This window comes from Aquila chrysaetos, chromosome 7, assembly GCF_900496995.4.
Source record: "Aquila chrysaetos chrysaetos chromosome 7, bAquChr1.4, whole genome shotgun sequence".
Taxonomy (NCBI): domain Eukaryota; kingdom Metazoa; phylum Chordata; class Aves; order Accipitriformes; family Accipitridae; genus Aquila; species Aquila chrysaetos.
Window position 1 is genome coordinate 31,775,791 of NC_044010.1, and position 14,889 is coordinate 31,790,679.

The 14,889-nt window shown below is 42.0% G+C and overlaps 1 protein-coding gene across 5 annotated transcripts in view; it reads right to left on the bottom strand.

Moving 5' to 3' along the window:
• Positions 1-2,204: 2,204 nt before the first annotated feature.
• The window catches only part of RUNX1 (RUNX family transcription factor 1), a 174,965-nt gene continuing 162,280 nt past the window's right edge, over positions 2,205-14,889 (bottom strand). For all 5 annotated transcript variants that reach the window (XM_030020432.2, XM_030020429.2, XM_041124768.1 and 2 more), the window contains 2 exons: positions 11,307-11,468; positions 2,205-7,751 (listed from right to left, as the gene is read on the bottom strand). In XM_030020432.2, the coding sequence (XP_029876292.1) occupies positions 7,258-7,751; positions 11,307-11,468 (656 nt within the window). In that variant the 3' untranslated portion in view covers positions 2,205-7,257. The remainder of the gene's footprint in view (positions 7,752-11,306; positions 11,469-14,889) is intronic.

A 14,889-nucleotide genomic window follows, 5' to 3' on the forward strand; every position in this document is an offset into this window, starting at 1 on the left:
AACAAGGTCTGTCTCAGAGCAGATAATACAGAGTTTATTGTCCATTCTGTGACCACACATGCTTTGCCAGTGACCAGCATTTCCATGCCTGCTCAGGAAAAGGAATATCACTTCTGGGCACAGTACACTGCACCACTAATCCAAGCCTGTTGTCTTGTGAGACACGCCACTGAAAAGAAGGAAAAAGCCATGTACACCGAAGGTAACACACCTGTGTTGTCTTTCCAGAACATCTGTGTTGAGTTGTGTGGTGCCTTGCAGGCTGATAGTATTTAATAAGCTGCTTTTGCTCCGGAGCCCGGCTTACGGCTGTTTCCTCATTGCGCAAGTCAAACAAAGCAGTGTGGGAGAACACCCATGACAATGGCCTTTATAATTAAAGGTCATTAAAACTGTCAGTCAGGGTGTGAGGTGCACCAAGAAGTCAACAACCTTTTGCCTTCACCCTTGCCAGCCCCTCCTCTCACAAACAGCAGCCTCCAGCCTTAGTCTTCATCACCTTCTTTGCCCTTTCCTCTTCCTCCCCCTCAAGCAGCCAGAGGGGGGCTGTGAGCTGGCCTTTCTCAGCTGCCAAAACAGGCATGGCGGGGCCACCTCCAGTGCCCGGGGATCCCAGAGGGCTGCTCTGAGCGCACACTGCCTGCTCATCAGCTCTAGGCTCCCCCCTTTGCCAGCTCCCCTGGGCAGGGAGGAGGGCAGAGGGGCAGGAGAGGGCAGCTGCCCGTGCTTCCTCCCTTCACCCTGCAGGGAGCGGGTGCCACCGATCTGGAATGGCACAACCACTGTGAAAGCCGGCAGGCTTGGGGCTAGGAGGGACTCACCTCAGTCCAGCTGGCCTGTGCAAATGAATGAGCTGCTGCTGTCAAGAAAGAAAGACGTGGCCTTTCTCACAAGGACAGGCAGCCTCATGTGCATCCGGTTAAAATGGCCATGGCAGTCTGATAACTTACCCTCCTACACAAAATGAGAACTCTGCTGGTATGTCCTCTACATAGTCTTCAAAATCTAGCAACAAATATTTCTGTTGAGATGCCCTTGGGTGTAATATTTTTGTTTTTGTTTTGACTGTCGCTATTTGTAGCTTCTTTTCCTGTAGTGTTAAAGTAAGAAACAAAATAAATATGTGCTCTACTTCATCATCCACCTCTAAAGAAGCACTCTTGGGTTTCATAGGGTAAGGAGAAGAATCTGTAGGGTAGACCCTTGCAAAAATATAAGGGCAATATTGTTAGGATAACATGGGATTGTGCCAGAAAGAAATGTCAGATGGTCATACTGAGCAGGGTAACCAGTAACCGCATCAGAGGTGTGTGTTAGTGTTTCTAACCTCTAAGGAGGTACCTGGAATTCAGTAACTGTTTTCTTTTAGTGTCTTGGCCCTAATTTTAAAAAAGATAATATGAATTATCAGTTGAGAGATGGAGTGCGACCTGACAAGTTGTCAGAAAAAAAATACACCTTTCATAGTTTACTTTGTAGCTTGTTTTTCACTTCGCTGAGAGTAGTAGATGAAAGTTAATCTTTGTATATATACATAAATGTGTAGAAGGATACTACTGAAAGCTTCTTTAATATAGTGCAATATGTTGTATAGGGCGAATATTAGAAGATTATATATATATCTACATATGCATAGATACAGAGGCTTTCAGATTGAACTTTCAATATTGACTCTGGGTTTTTTTTTTTTTCATTTTGAAAGCTTGGTTCCCCCATATTAATGTTTGATTAACACTACTGTTTCGTTATTTATTTAAAGAGAAAAACAAACAACATATAAGAAATATGACCTCAAACTATCTGTTTTGGTGCTCCTGAAGTAAGGTTCAACTCATCAATATCAAAAAGGATCCAATCCAAGGAACAAAAGATTAAAGGAGAAAAATAAGAGCTGTAGATGACCTTGGAATATTGAAATTTAATCGAGAAGCCAGAGATATAATGCAATTACTAGGCTTCTTTATCTGCAAAGTCTCATTTCAGTCCTATTTTGATGATCCTATTGGATTCCCCACCTTTTGCCAGGTCACAGCAGGAAAATGCCTTTTTTTGTTAAAAAAGAATGAAATCAGTTAAAAAAAAAAAGTATGGAAACATATTTTTGATGTGAGTGATACATGGTCAATACCTTTTTTCTGATGGTTACTTTTTCTCTGAGACAGTTGTTTTCTCCCTGATGAAAGAACACACCAGGCCAATGTGCATACTTGTCAAACATTTTATTTGTCATTCACACTAATTATGATACTGAATTTACAGAGGAAACTGTGGTACAAAGAAAGAAAGAAAGAAAGAAAGAAAGAAAGAAAGAAAGAAAGTCTTCATTAGAACTAACGCAGCAGTCCAGCTGCTCTGTGTGCTAGTTGTAATGAATTCTCCCGTGGCGCTGGACACAGCCATCCCTATGTACAGCAAGAGTCTACTCTGACGTGGTATCTAGAGACTTCCTGTAGTGGGGGAAAACCTACTCTATTCTCTTTTCCTATCTGGTTCCAAAAAAACAGCCTCTCCCTTCCCACCCCCCCAAAAGAAAAAACTGCAATCAAAAACAAAAAAGCAAACTTCCAGAACCTGCTAGTTTCCCCTTCTGGAAATGTTCAGCATGACAGTGTCAAGGGAAAATGTGACTGTTGCAGGATGCTGCAGCATCTGTTTTGTAAACATAGCCAGTAAATGCTGAACAAATACACTTTGATGCCATTCTGATAGGAGTGCGTCTCCCACTGTGTCCTCCTCTCAGACTTGCCATACGGCCACCTCAGACTGAAAGTTTAGTTTTTGTTTTAAAGAAAGATGGAACTGTCAAACCCAGAATACCACAAATAACCCACAGATTTTTGCACATTCATTTCTCCCCTACCACAAAAAAGTGAAGAATGTTGAATAGAGACCATGCTATAACTGTTTACAAAAGTGAATAAAATGTAGTTAATCTTGAAGCCTAAAATAACTAATTCAGAAAGAAATAAGTCTCACTACAGTATTTAAGCAAACACAAAGGTAAGTTCATTAAAAACACGGAAAAATGAAAAAAATGCCGAGTAATTACAAGCACTAAATATTTTGCTATGAAGCTTTTGAAATCTATTTACATACATAAATACAAGTAACTCTGTTGATGCAACCCTTTTAGGACAAAGAGAAAAATGCCAAGTGATCGGTACTGACCAAGCAAGGTTAACAAAAATAAAATACGAAAATGTTACGATGCAGGAAAACAAGCAAGTGTTTTGCTCAAATAGAAGAATGATCTACTTCACCTGAATCTTCAAATACACCAATGGAAAAGGTCACCCAGAAAGCAGTAATGAATGTTTCAAGAGTGCAGGCAATTCGGAACACTCTGACAAAGACTGTGGGCCATTCGGAGGAAAGGGGTTTTGTCCTTTCCAGGAGATAATTTGGCATAATTCTACAAATCAAATCCTTCGTAGCAGGGATGCACTCTGCATCCACCTCCCCCTTGTACTAAAGCTCCTGTACATTGCCCTGGAAGCGTAGCAGGAACTCTTGAAGTGAGCATAAATGTTGTTTCAGAGCAAAGTAATGGGCCTTAGAGCAAATGGGAGCCCGGCCCTATATTTACTTTGAAGTTGTTTGATATGGCTGCATCTGGACAACGAGTTGTGTCTTGTGAAAGGAACACACAAGCTGATAGTAAGGACTGCCATTAACTGTATTTCAGTAGGGGACGGTGTCTAAGGCACTCTGCTGACTGCAACTTGTGAACAGAAGCACAACAGTTCTTTTTTTATTCCATTTAGCTACTGGGATGATAAAACTATATAAATATATATGTATTTTATAGATATATAAAAAAATATACTCATACACTGTAATTTGGAGATGTGTGAATGGGGGAAATGTTTTATCCGAATGTCCTCTTTCTGCATGCTAATTGCTCATAAGGTACAAGAGGAATAACATGAGAGCATTTTTACAGCCTTGAAGATCTTTGCTGTCCTCAGTGGGACTGGGGATCACTACAAAACTATAGATTTGAGTAAACTGTGGTTTCTTATAAGCACTTGTGTGAATACACTGAAACCTACAGTGATTAAACAGACTAATTACAAGGGACAATGAACTTAGCTTTTCCTCTGTAAAGAGGATGCTGCTGTGTTCTGTGCTTGACATACACAGGGAGGTTAGACTCAGAAGTGCAGTTGCTGGCAATTATCACAAGTGAGACACTGGGAAAGCCCAGGGTTTTGTTACGTGTCAGTGAAGACACAGGGTAAGTGTGGTGACCAGTTCTGCAGTTTCTCATCCTGTTCACACCAGGGAGAGTAAAATTAAACTTCACCTTTAGGACAAGTGTAAAGAAAGTAGATGTATGGACATGACAAATATTCAACATAGGCTCTAATCTCCAGGCTAAGAGATGCCAACTCCCCGTTCCTGTGAATCCCTGATCTTTTAGTTTCAAAAGTGGGTAGTACAATACTATGGGCTAAAAGGGGCACAGGGCTTTAGCAGAAAGCAGGCTGTGGTGACAGACAGGCCTGGGAGCATACTGCCCACATCAACCTCCCTTCTGCCGCTGGGCTGAAGTCACCCAGCCGCGGCAGCCCTGCCCTCTGCGGTGAGGTACCTGGCTCCTCTGAGGTCCTCTCCTCTCCCTCGCTTCTGGGTTCACACTCACAGTACTATGCACTTGGGTGGTCCAGTCACAAGGCAGATGTGAGAGCTGTAGTAAATGATGATTTTAATTGCACAGCGACAGAGAATGTGTAAGATGGATTCTGCAACAGAGCTACTGTTTAGTGATGAAGGACTTTTTTTTAGGCTACTGAAGAGGTGAGATTCCAACTATGTAAATGTCACAATAGGTAGGGTCTGTATTTCTGTATTCAGCAAGGTCTCCATACTTCCAAAATATATTTTTAACTGTTCAGGTATAACTTTGATGTTTCCTGCCTTTTTTGTTCAGAGCAAACTCTAGAAAATGATAAAGAATATTATACTAAATAAAAAGCACAAGGCCGTGCATGTATTTTAACAGAAACATTTTGAACTTTTGCTGAGATCTCTTGAAACACTCCCTATTTTCTGCACAAAAATGACCTTATTGACAATGTAAATTCTTCAGTTTGTAACTTTTCAATACCAAAGTGCTACTGCATCTGACTTAAACAAAGAAGCAAAATCATATTAAAAAAAAGAAAAATTGAAAAACAAATGGTTTTAAATAAGTCCAGCTGTTTTGCTGCCTGCAGCCAAGGATCTTTTTAATTTGAATCCTTTTAATTTTTTTTTAAACATCAAACACTGATCTGAAGTCCTGCTTTCAAATACTCTCTGAGTTGACCTGCAATTGTTTCACTCATTTAAGAGGTACATTAAATAATAATCAGCTAATTTGGAACGCACACGTGTCAACATCAGCAGTTTGTAATTAATGAGTAGTACAACAACTGCATTCAGACCAAACCCTCAAATAAAATAGTGCCATAAACTTTACAGTGACATCTGATATGTTTGTGCTGTAACGATGGGCAACGATGACAACTCTGTATTAAAAATGCTGTTAGTATAAGCCTTGCAAACTTACTACAGGACAGAATATTGTATGCACCAGTTTTAAATACTCTTCCTCTTCTCTCAGAAGACAGTGACGGGAGAACCATTAAGGCCCCTTCTTTGCTAGCCTGCTTTCCAGATGAGCTTGACAAGCCTGTTCAGTTCAAGTTATTTTGTGATGCGTGAACTGATCTATTTTCCAGCGCACTGGAACGTGGCTTTTGTACTGCGCAGAAATCTTGGCTCTGCTGAGCTGGGAGCAAATCTCACACCGATTCCATCGGAGCCAGGACTTCACCCTTGCCATGCTAACTGCGTGTTGGCTTTCACTTTTGAAAGACTAGGAGGCCTCTACCGGCGCTGTTAGGAAGCCCAGGCAAGCTCAGGAGCAGAATGGGGCCATATAGGGATGTATTTAGTTAGGGAATATTGAGTCTGCCTTACGAAATATGTACATCCTGATTACTGATCCTGAGGGTCACCACTGGTGACGAAGGAAAAGCGAGGAAGGAGTAGGGAGAGATGACTCCACTGGATGGGAAGGCACAGAAATTCACAGGGATTTTGGTGCCTAAACAATTTCAGTGGGAGTTGGGCACCTAAATTCCTTTGAGGATCTGAGCCCAGTTAGCTGAGTAAATTAAGAGTGAGATAATTGTAAACAATATTTCTAGGTAATTAGGAGGTCATTTTACCCATCGTTATTCCAGCCTTTTTCAATGTGATAAATTTGACTTTGGCTGCTACCAAAAAAGGCAATTGCTGATCTTTTTTAATATAGGCATATTTAAATAATAATAGTATCAACAAATAAGAAAAGTCTAAATATCAAGCATAAATATCAATGAACTCATCAAAGTAGTACAGTAGTTGAAAATGACCCAAGGCTGTAGCCGTTGTATTAAAAAAAAAGTCCAAGAGGAAAAAGTTAAATTAACTCATTGAAAAAGGGGCTGATTCTTTCAGTTGACAAAGCAAGAAAGAAGCAAGCATGATTAAAACAAAAAAAAGAGCAAAATCTTTTTTTTTTGCAATTTATAAGGTGCCAAGAGAAATAAAACAAATTAGATGCAAAGCAGGATGAGCTGCATCCTAAAAAAAAACAAAAAAACAAACCCGAAACAAAACAAAAAAACCCCAGCAATAAAAAATTCCATATTCTTTGGAATATACAACATGGTTAAAAAAAAAAAAAAAGAAAGAATGAAGTCCAACATATAAAACCTCTCATTCACAGCATTGCTAAAACAGAAGCGTTCACAGTTTCCCTCTGGGAATCTTCCTATACTTCCTTACAGTTAATATGTCCATAAGATGCAGTAAACTCACTAAGATTTTTTTAGATTTTAAGTCTTAAAAATAGAAGTGAACCAAAACTCTCTTTAGGGGTGTGGAGACCTTCAAGCCCAGGCTCGTTAGAAAGCCACAGGCCTGGAAACAGACGGGGTACTTTTCTACCCACCCTCGCTACCTCCGGACCACCAACTCAGGCGTCCTCCTTTCCAGAAGCTCAGCCCCCTGCGAGGGATGCTTTGCTGGAGCGACGTCGCTTCGCCAGGGGCTGGCTAATACACGCCACCACTCCTGGGAGTGCTGACTTCTGGAGGGTTTGCTTCTGAAAGTGATGTATGAACATGGCAGGGCCCATAAGCAAGACAGGTGTTTATGGGATACCTACGGGCACCGGGAAATGGAAAGCACATTAGTCCTGACCCATAACTACTTAAAATTCATTCAGTATGGTCGCCACACCGCTTCCTCTAGCCTTGCTGTGGTTGCCATGTTAGTGGGGGAGTTGCTGTGGCTCCCTTCTGCCTCGACCACATCACTTTGGTTGGGTAGGTTGGGGTTGAGGAGCGTCGATCCCGTGGAGGCATTGGTGCAGGGGGGGTGGATGCGTGGGGGGGACCGGTCTCCCCCCGAGATCATGGAGAACTGATAGGAGCCGGCAGAGGTTCCATAGTAGAGGTGGTAGGAGGGTGAGGTGGTCTGGAACGGGCTGCCCTGAGCCTGCGATGAGCCAGGGTAGGGAGGTGGGAGGTAAGTGTGGTATCTCGTGGCTGTGGACATGGCAGACATACCGATTCCTATCCCTGAACTGACAGGCGTCGGCGTGTAGGTGAACGCTCCTGGGTAGTGCATCCGAGGGTCAGAGATGGAGGGGAGTGCGGAGAAGGAGCGGTCGATTCCCACCCGGGGGTCACTGAATGCAGTCAAGTCAGAAGCACCTGGGTGGTGGGGAAGGGAGACAGAGAACCGTTGAGCTGGCAGAATGGAGGTTCACCTATTTGAGGCGATAACCAACATCCAAACTCTGGTCTACGGTTAATCTAAGTGGCCAGAACAGAGCTATCCCTCATCAGCTCTCTAATGCAGCCATTGTAATGCTTATAGATCTGGATGTTTTGGATTAATTTCAGTAAAGCAGCAATTAAAGAGGAGTGCCAAGCTCTTGCCCTGTTTTGTACGTGTATGTGTTCGCTCTTAGAGACCTTACAGCACATGCAATTATGTACACTTCTAGAGTGTCCTCGTCCTCAACGGGTGGGTGGGGAAGTGGGACACAGATCTCAAGCTCCTTGCCCGGCATCACTTGATTCACCGGGGACCCTGATGGGACCTAAATATAAATTGTTCAGTTTCTGTGTAATCTCTCCTTGCACCCAGTTTTATTTGCCAACTCAAATGGGAAGCTCTGTGGAGCTGAGATTGTCCTTTGGGTACACGAACGTGCACAGGCAGGGTTGACACACACAGGCTCAGTCCAGCTCTCAGCACTCAGAAGCACAGTTCCCCGTTGACTCTCAACACTACCAACGTCAAGATAAATCAGGTTCACTTAAGGTCTTCCTATCTGTGTCCGCATATAATGTCTACGTAATTGTTACTAACTTCTGAAAATTTTGGCTCTAATCAGTATGTAAAAAAGGACAGCAATAGTACTGCCTTTTTAAAGGAGAATGATATATTTAGAGGTTGGCCTTTTTTCTTCCTTTCATGTGTGCTAGAGGCCTTTCTCATCCTGCTAAGTGAAATGTTTTATAGGACAGTCAAATTCTGCTCTGCTTTGTCTGACATCAGTGGAAGTATGCCTGGTCCCATCGCCTCCTTCCCTGATGTGCAAGCAGAGCAGATAATGGCCTCTTTAGGAAGGATCTTCATCATGACTCAGATTAATGGAAGGTGTCAGTCCCTAGAGTTGGCAGCTATGCATGATTAAAATAACAACAATAATAATTAAGAAAAAATCTTTCCAGAAGACAACTTCTTCTGTCAGACAAGGCGTGGAGTCTGCAGAAGAGGAGCCATGCGCTGAAGGAAATACTCATGAGAAGAAGCAGAGAGAAAACAAAGCTCTTGGCTCTGACTGGATTTAAAGCTAGAGCAGACACACTCCAGCGCCAAGTTGTGAAAGCTCGTCAACGACACAGCCAGCACACTTTGATGAATTTCTATAAATTTCTTAGAAAAGCTCTGACGCATGCTGTATGCTTCCTTTTTGAGTTTGTGTTCCATTTTTTTCTAGAAGATTAATGGGACCCCTGAACACATTTCCTTCCCCTAGACCCCAGCACCTTTAGATTTAACAGGGCAAGATACACTACGATATGGAACGGCAGGAGCTTCAGAGTAGCTAATCTTGAAGATGGCACCTGACAACCTGCCAGATTTTAAATGGTACTTCCACACCTCATTCCTGAGAAAGTAATCAAACTTCTTGAAACTGCCTGGACACATCACTTACCAGATGAGAGTGTCTTCTGCCCAGTTTGGCAAAAAGAAGAATAATGAGACTTAATGTCAAGGTGTTTCAAGGATGTCCCATATCTTTGGTTTTTCTTTTGAGGCACTGTGTCTTTAGATGGTAGGGGCTAAAAAACTCCTAAAAATTTGCTCTTTGTTCTGACAAGGAGAAATTTCTTAGATAGACAGCAAGTGTATGTGACAGTAATGGGATTAGGGAGAAAATATTGTGAAAGATTTTTCTGGGAATACTGAATGACATTTAATATAGAAGTAACATTTTGGAAGCATTATAAAAACCACTTAAGATGTGTAGAGATGAGGCCCCATGTACAGAATTAAGACAGGAAAGAAAGAATGCTGGCATGGGAATGAAGCTCTTCTAGGTTTCTTCACAAGTCATGGAGAAACTATGCCTGCCCCAAGGTAAATCACTTTGACCACAGGCACAAAAAGCACCGACAAGCCCTAGCGCCGGTGCTCTAACTCCATGCTCACCATGTGCCACAAAAGAAAGACAGTATGCAGTTACTCCATGCATACGTGGCTATCTTCTGTTAAGACTGTGCACTCCTGGGGGCAGCCACCATGGAAGCCTTTGGTGCTCATACCGTGCGCAGCACAGTAAGGGCCCTGGTACACAATGATGACATTTGGGCACTATAGCAATGCAAAAAATATTGCATTTCAATACTGAGTGCATTCCCTCATTTGAAGGCAACCTCAGTTGCCATACTGGTAAAGGTAAAATCTGATTAACATCTCCATTCAGCCCGGTTCACGTATCTACACCTACAAGTACACATGCATCAGGCACCCCGTATAGGGTTTGAAAATCAAAATAGCTGGTAAATATTGATTTCAAACAATTCTGTCAAGAAAAATCACTTTTCTAAGTAAAAAACTTGATGAAATTATTTGTTTTATTTGAAATTTTCTGGTTGTTATGAAGATCTTTTTTCACCCTTCTCTGTTTTCTCTGCTTCTGCATTTTGCCAGTGGAAAGGTGTCCAAAGGGAGGGAAACACAGGGGAGAAAGTAAAAAGGAGTCTTTTCGTTTTAAAAGAAGAGCGTGTCAATGAAGAATGAGAATTTTTATAGACTTCTTTTAAAACAAGAAATTGCCTTTTTTGTTTTTCTTCTGAAAGGTTTCCTGTATTTTCAGCTATCTCTAAGATGTAATTAGCACCCAGGCCTAACAAATAATTTACTTTTGGTAGGCATCGTCCCTGTGACTCTTTCAAAGCAGGCTCTACATGACAACAATAGGACAGGCTGGCGCACGTTCAAGTGATTCTCTCTGATCTTAGAAGAAGCTCTGAGTATTCAAATGAGAGCAATATGTGCGGCCAAAGAAGATATTTTTGTAAAAGCCGTGTGCAAATTTGAATTATATGGCTTTCATTCATTTTAAGAAAATTCCTGCTATTGAACACACACATATTGGTTCAATATGTGTGGGTTAGAGTCAGCAGATGGTCAGTTGAGTATGGTGGAAACCAGGGGGGTAGCTTTCACTTCCATGCTATATTTTTATGTTGGCTTGTAAAGCTCTGCAGTACAATTTGACGAAGATGTAACAAGACAATCCAGTGCAACACTTAAAATGTCAAACCCGACCATCCTGCAATCAGTGTGTCCACCCATAACCTGCTGTGCTCTGGTCTGAATTTAGAGCGAGGGAAGGAAACAGAACTGAAATATCTGTGGCATTCATTTCTTGGCACATACAATAGGTCTTCAGCACTCTAAACTATTTTTATAGTTCCATACATCTTCAAAGGGCTGCTTTCTCCTCTTTTTTTTTTTTTTCTTTTTTGACAATGATATGTTGGGCCCCTAACTGTATTTCTTTACTCTTTGCACAAATCCCAGCAAAGCGTTGGAGAAGGCTTGCTGCAACGGGCCTGCAATAGGCTTCACTGCAACTGGAGAAAAGCTGCGGCAGCACCCTAGGATATTGCAACCGGTTTGCATTGGAGTCAGCCTCGCGGCTTTGGTGAGGCCTGGTGCGGGGGGACTAACTTTTAGATACTTACTTGACAGCCGGCTTGAAAGTTCTGCAGTGAGGGATGTCATGCCGCTAGCCCTGCCGGGTGATATTGGCGTGGCGGGGTGCACGGAGGGGGTGGCAATGGAGCCCAGGTACTGGTAGGACTGGTCGTAGGACCATGGTGGAGATGGCTGTACTTGCCTTGTGTCTGCAATGAAAAAGAGACCTATAGGCTGTTTTGAATGATAAAACTTTGCAATCAAATATGTGAACCAAACCACATGGTGGAAACAGAAACTTAAATGCCAAGATAATTACATTTCAGTTCCATAATCCCTTTTGTCAAGAGACCTTCAGATGAATTGCTTTCTAAAATATTATTTGTGCATCTGTGAGTTTTGATTGGTTGATTTTTTCTTGTGAAGCTTTTTGATATTTCACATTGACGGTGGGCAGGGAAAAGCGATCAAGGAAAAGCAGATTAAGCTTTCCAAGGTGAAAGACTATTCACTGCTGAGATGCATTAGTATTTTGGGCTGTGTGTTTCCAGCCCTGTTAGCCAAAAAGGCATGTCTTGCATGGCACCAAGGAGACAAAAATACTGAACTGTGTTTCTGTGCAAGCACGTAAAGAGAGAAAAACAAGGTGAACATTTTGTGTGCGGGGGGGGGGGGTGGGGGGGGGGTGGCGGGGAGAGAGAGAGATGGAGATTGAGAGTGAAACTAGTGTCCTCCAGAAGGCAGCCTCCTCAGTGGATGAATAGGACTGGGGAATTTGACTTCCTCAATCTTTTGAAAATCCCAGACTTAATGAAATGAACAGGTATTTTGTACATCTATTTTGTATACGCTACAATACAGAAATACAATTCAGAGTGATGGGTACATCTACTAGCAGTGGTTGAACTTCAGAAACAGAAAGCCTTACACAAACTCTATGGCACTGCTAAGCTGAAAATGCAGACACCCTATGAGTACAGGCTTTCTGTAGAAACTGCTGCTTCTTGGAAGCAAAATCTCAAAATGCACAGATGCATAAAACATTTATGGAAAAACACTAACCTATTATTTTCTAGCCACACGACTAGTTTGGCTGACATTTGAAACCAGAGATGCATGGCAGGGAGTTTGACCAAGCCAGTTGCACCAATGCAGAAACAACTCTTTTCTGCTTATTTCATCTTTGCATATGAAGCTGGCATTTTTCAGTGTATAGAAAAGTCTGATTTTTGTGTAAATCCAAGTGAGAAAGATTCCTCCCCCCCTTACCTACCCAGATTTTTTAAACTATTTTTAGTAAAATCTTTTCTATTTTCTTCAGCTCTAAGAGCATTCTCCTGCAGCTTTATCTAGCTAATTGCCTTTTTGAAAAAAAGCAAATGTTGGATGAACTGCATTCAGATAAAACTGATACCAGCATGGAAGGGAAATTTCCCAAGTCTGAGATGAAGGACTTTGATCTTCCATCAGAAAGCCCATCTGGAAATTATTATTTTGTTGTGCTTTATGGAGATGAGTTTTACATTTTGTTTGTTTCATGTGTTTAGAAGGGAAGATTTATACAAAACTCCAAGCTTTTAAAAAATAACTAGTGAAGTCACTTGCAGAATAAACTAAAGTGTTGTAAAGATTTTTCTGCTGAGTAACATATTCAAATTCAGATATTATTAATATTTAATTTTTTTTCAGGCAGACTACCTTAAAAATAAATTCAGTTGACTCATGCTGTTTTAAAAGCAACATCCAATCAGATTAAATGGACTTCAGTAGAAATAAACAAAAAGACATAGGCACAAAGCCTGTCTTATTCTGAATTACAACATCATCTCACTGTTAATGTATGGTCAGTGTTTATTAAAGATGACAGGGAGACAGATGAGGGAATTCAGTCTCCAGGGATAGCATTAGGATAAATACCACAAAGCATTGGCAGAGCAAGTGTTGCAATGGTACGACACTGTGTGTTCCAGTTCTAAAATGGGGTTAGTTAAATCATTACTCCCTTATTTCAGTACTCAATCCCATTGATTTCAGTTCAGCAATGCGGCCGAGTACTAGAATCATATGTGCGTTGGAGAGATCCTGGCCCAGGGATGGAAACTCCCTCGGCCAGTCCTCCTGCCTGGGGAGCCCTCGATGTGCTCTGCCAAGGCCGACGCCACAGGTGACAGAGCCTCCCCTCTGTCACCTCTCTCAAGGGCTCTGTGCAACACCGTCACTGCAGAAGCCACTGAACCCCTTTGGCTGGAAATGTTTTACCACCTGCTTCCAGGTGCTCTGTCCTTAGGTCAGCACTGCAGAGAAGAAGGGAAAAGTCTGTCTTCAGAGTGATCCGAGTATGTGCGAAGGGGGTGCTGCCACCCATCCTTGTTTTTCAGGCTGAAAGGAGGGAACGTCCTGCCTGTTTTCTCCTGTTACAAACTGTCATTGCATGGTTGGGCAGCTCTGTCTGCCACTTTTCTCCTGTTTCTTACATTGCTGGCTCTTCAGGACAAGGGACATGGGTTTTGTCCTGTACCTTGCCCAGCATGTATGGGATCCTGGTCCGTAAAACAGTGCCAAGTGCAATAAACAAATAAACAACAGTAAGAAGATGCAGAAAAAGCTGCAGCAGCTGCCTCAGTGGCAGAAGAGGAAGCAAGACCTTGTCACGGATTTGCTAAACACTGACAAGACTAAATTGAAGTACGGTTTCTTCCTTTTAGTGCTACTAGAATTAGCTTTGTGCTGTGTCCCAACTGGAAACCGGATAACGGACCACGTACGTGTCTACTAACATCCAGAAAGAGACTACCAAGGTATCTGACCTGCCTCATCCATTTGCTGTTATTACTGACCTCTGGGGTACTTGAAACAGTGACAGACAGCCCAAGAGACCCCCATTATTAATCTCCTCATCCCATTAAGTCTTTCGTAAGTGAAAGTTCAAACTACCAATCAATTTTCCATCTTGGTACCTGTATTCCCAATCACTGTATTTGCTCTTAAAGATTGGCTTTTTGACATCGGACTGGTTAGCAAGTTGCAATCTATTCAGTGAGGTTAATATAGCGCATTATATTATATACACATATTAAAGCAAGTTGTGCTGACTAACCCCAGGCATCACCTTCACGGTTTTTTAATAACAAGTGGAGAAAGGTATCACTCTAATAGCATTTTTATGGCACCATTTCAGTATCAAGAGGCAGACACAGCTCCCAGTAAAGGCAAGGTTTGCATTTTCAGCGGCTTCAGTAGAATCTGGATCAGGGGTCTCAAATAGCATTTTTTTTTTTTTTTTTTTTTTTTGGTGCTATCTGCTTTTCTTCAGCTTTCGGGTTACCCAAAATTAAACTGGAATGGGTTCAAATTTGCCACAGGACTAGGCTACACAAAAAGGCAGCAAACTCTTTCTGAATCCATCTCTTTTCTGCTTTCAAAATAAAGAGGTGCATATCTCAGAAGTTAGTAGCTTGGCATGGGGAACTGAATGTGTGGCTTTGTGTGGCTGAAGTTAATTTGGTGAAAACATGCTGCAAATAAATGGGAGTTGCTTGCCAACTCAGAATGTCTGTGAAGAGATTTGCAGGGAGAGCTACTTCAACAAAAGGAAGTAACAGGGCTTTGGGTCCATACAGTTTTAAAACC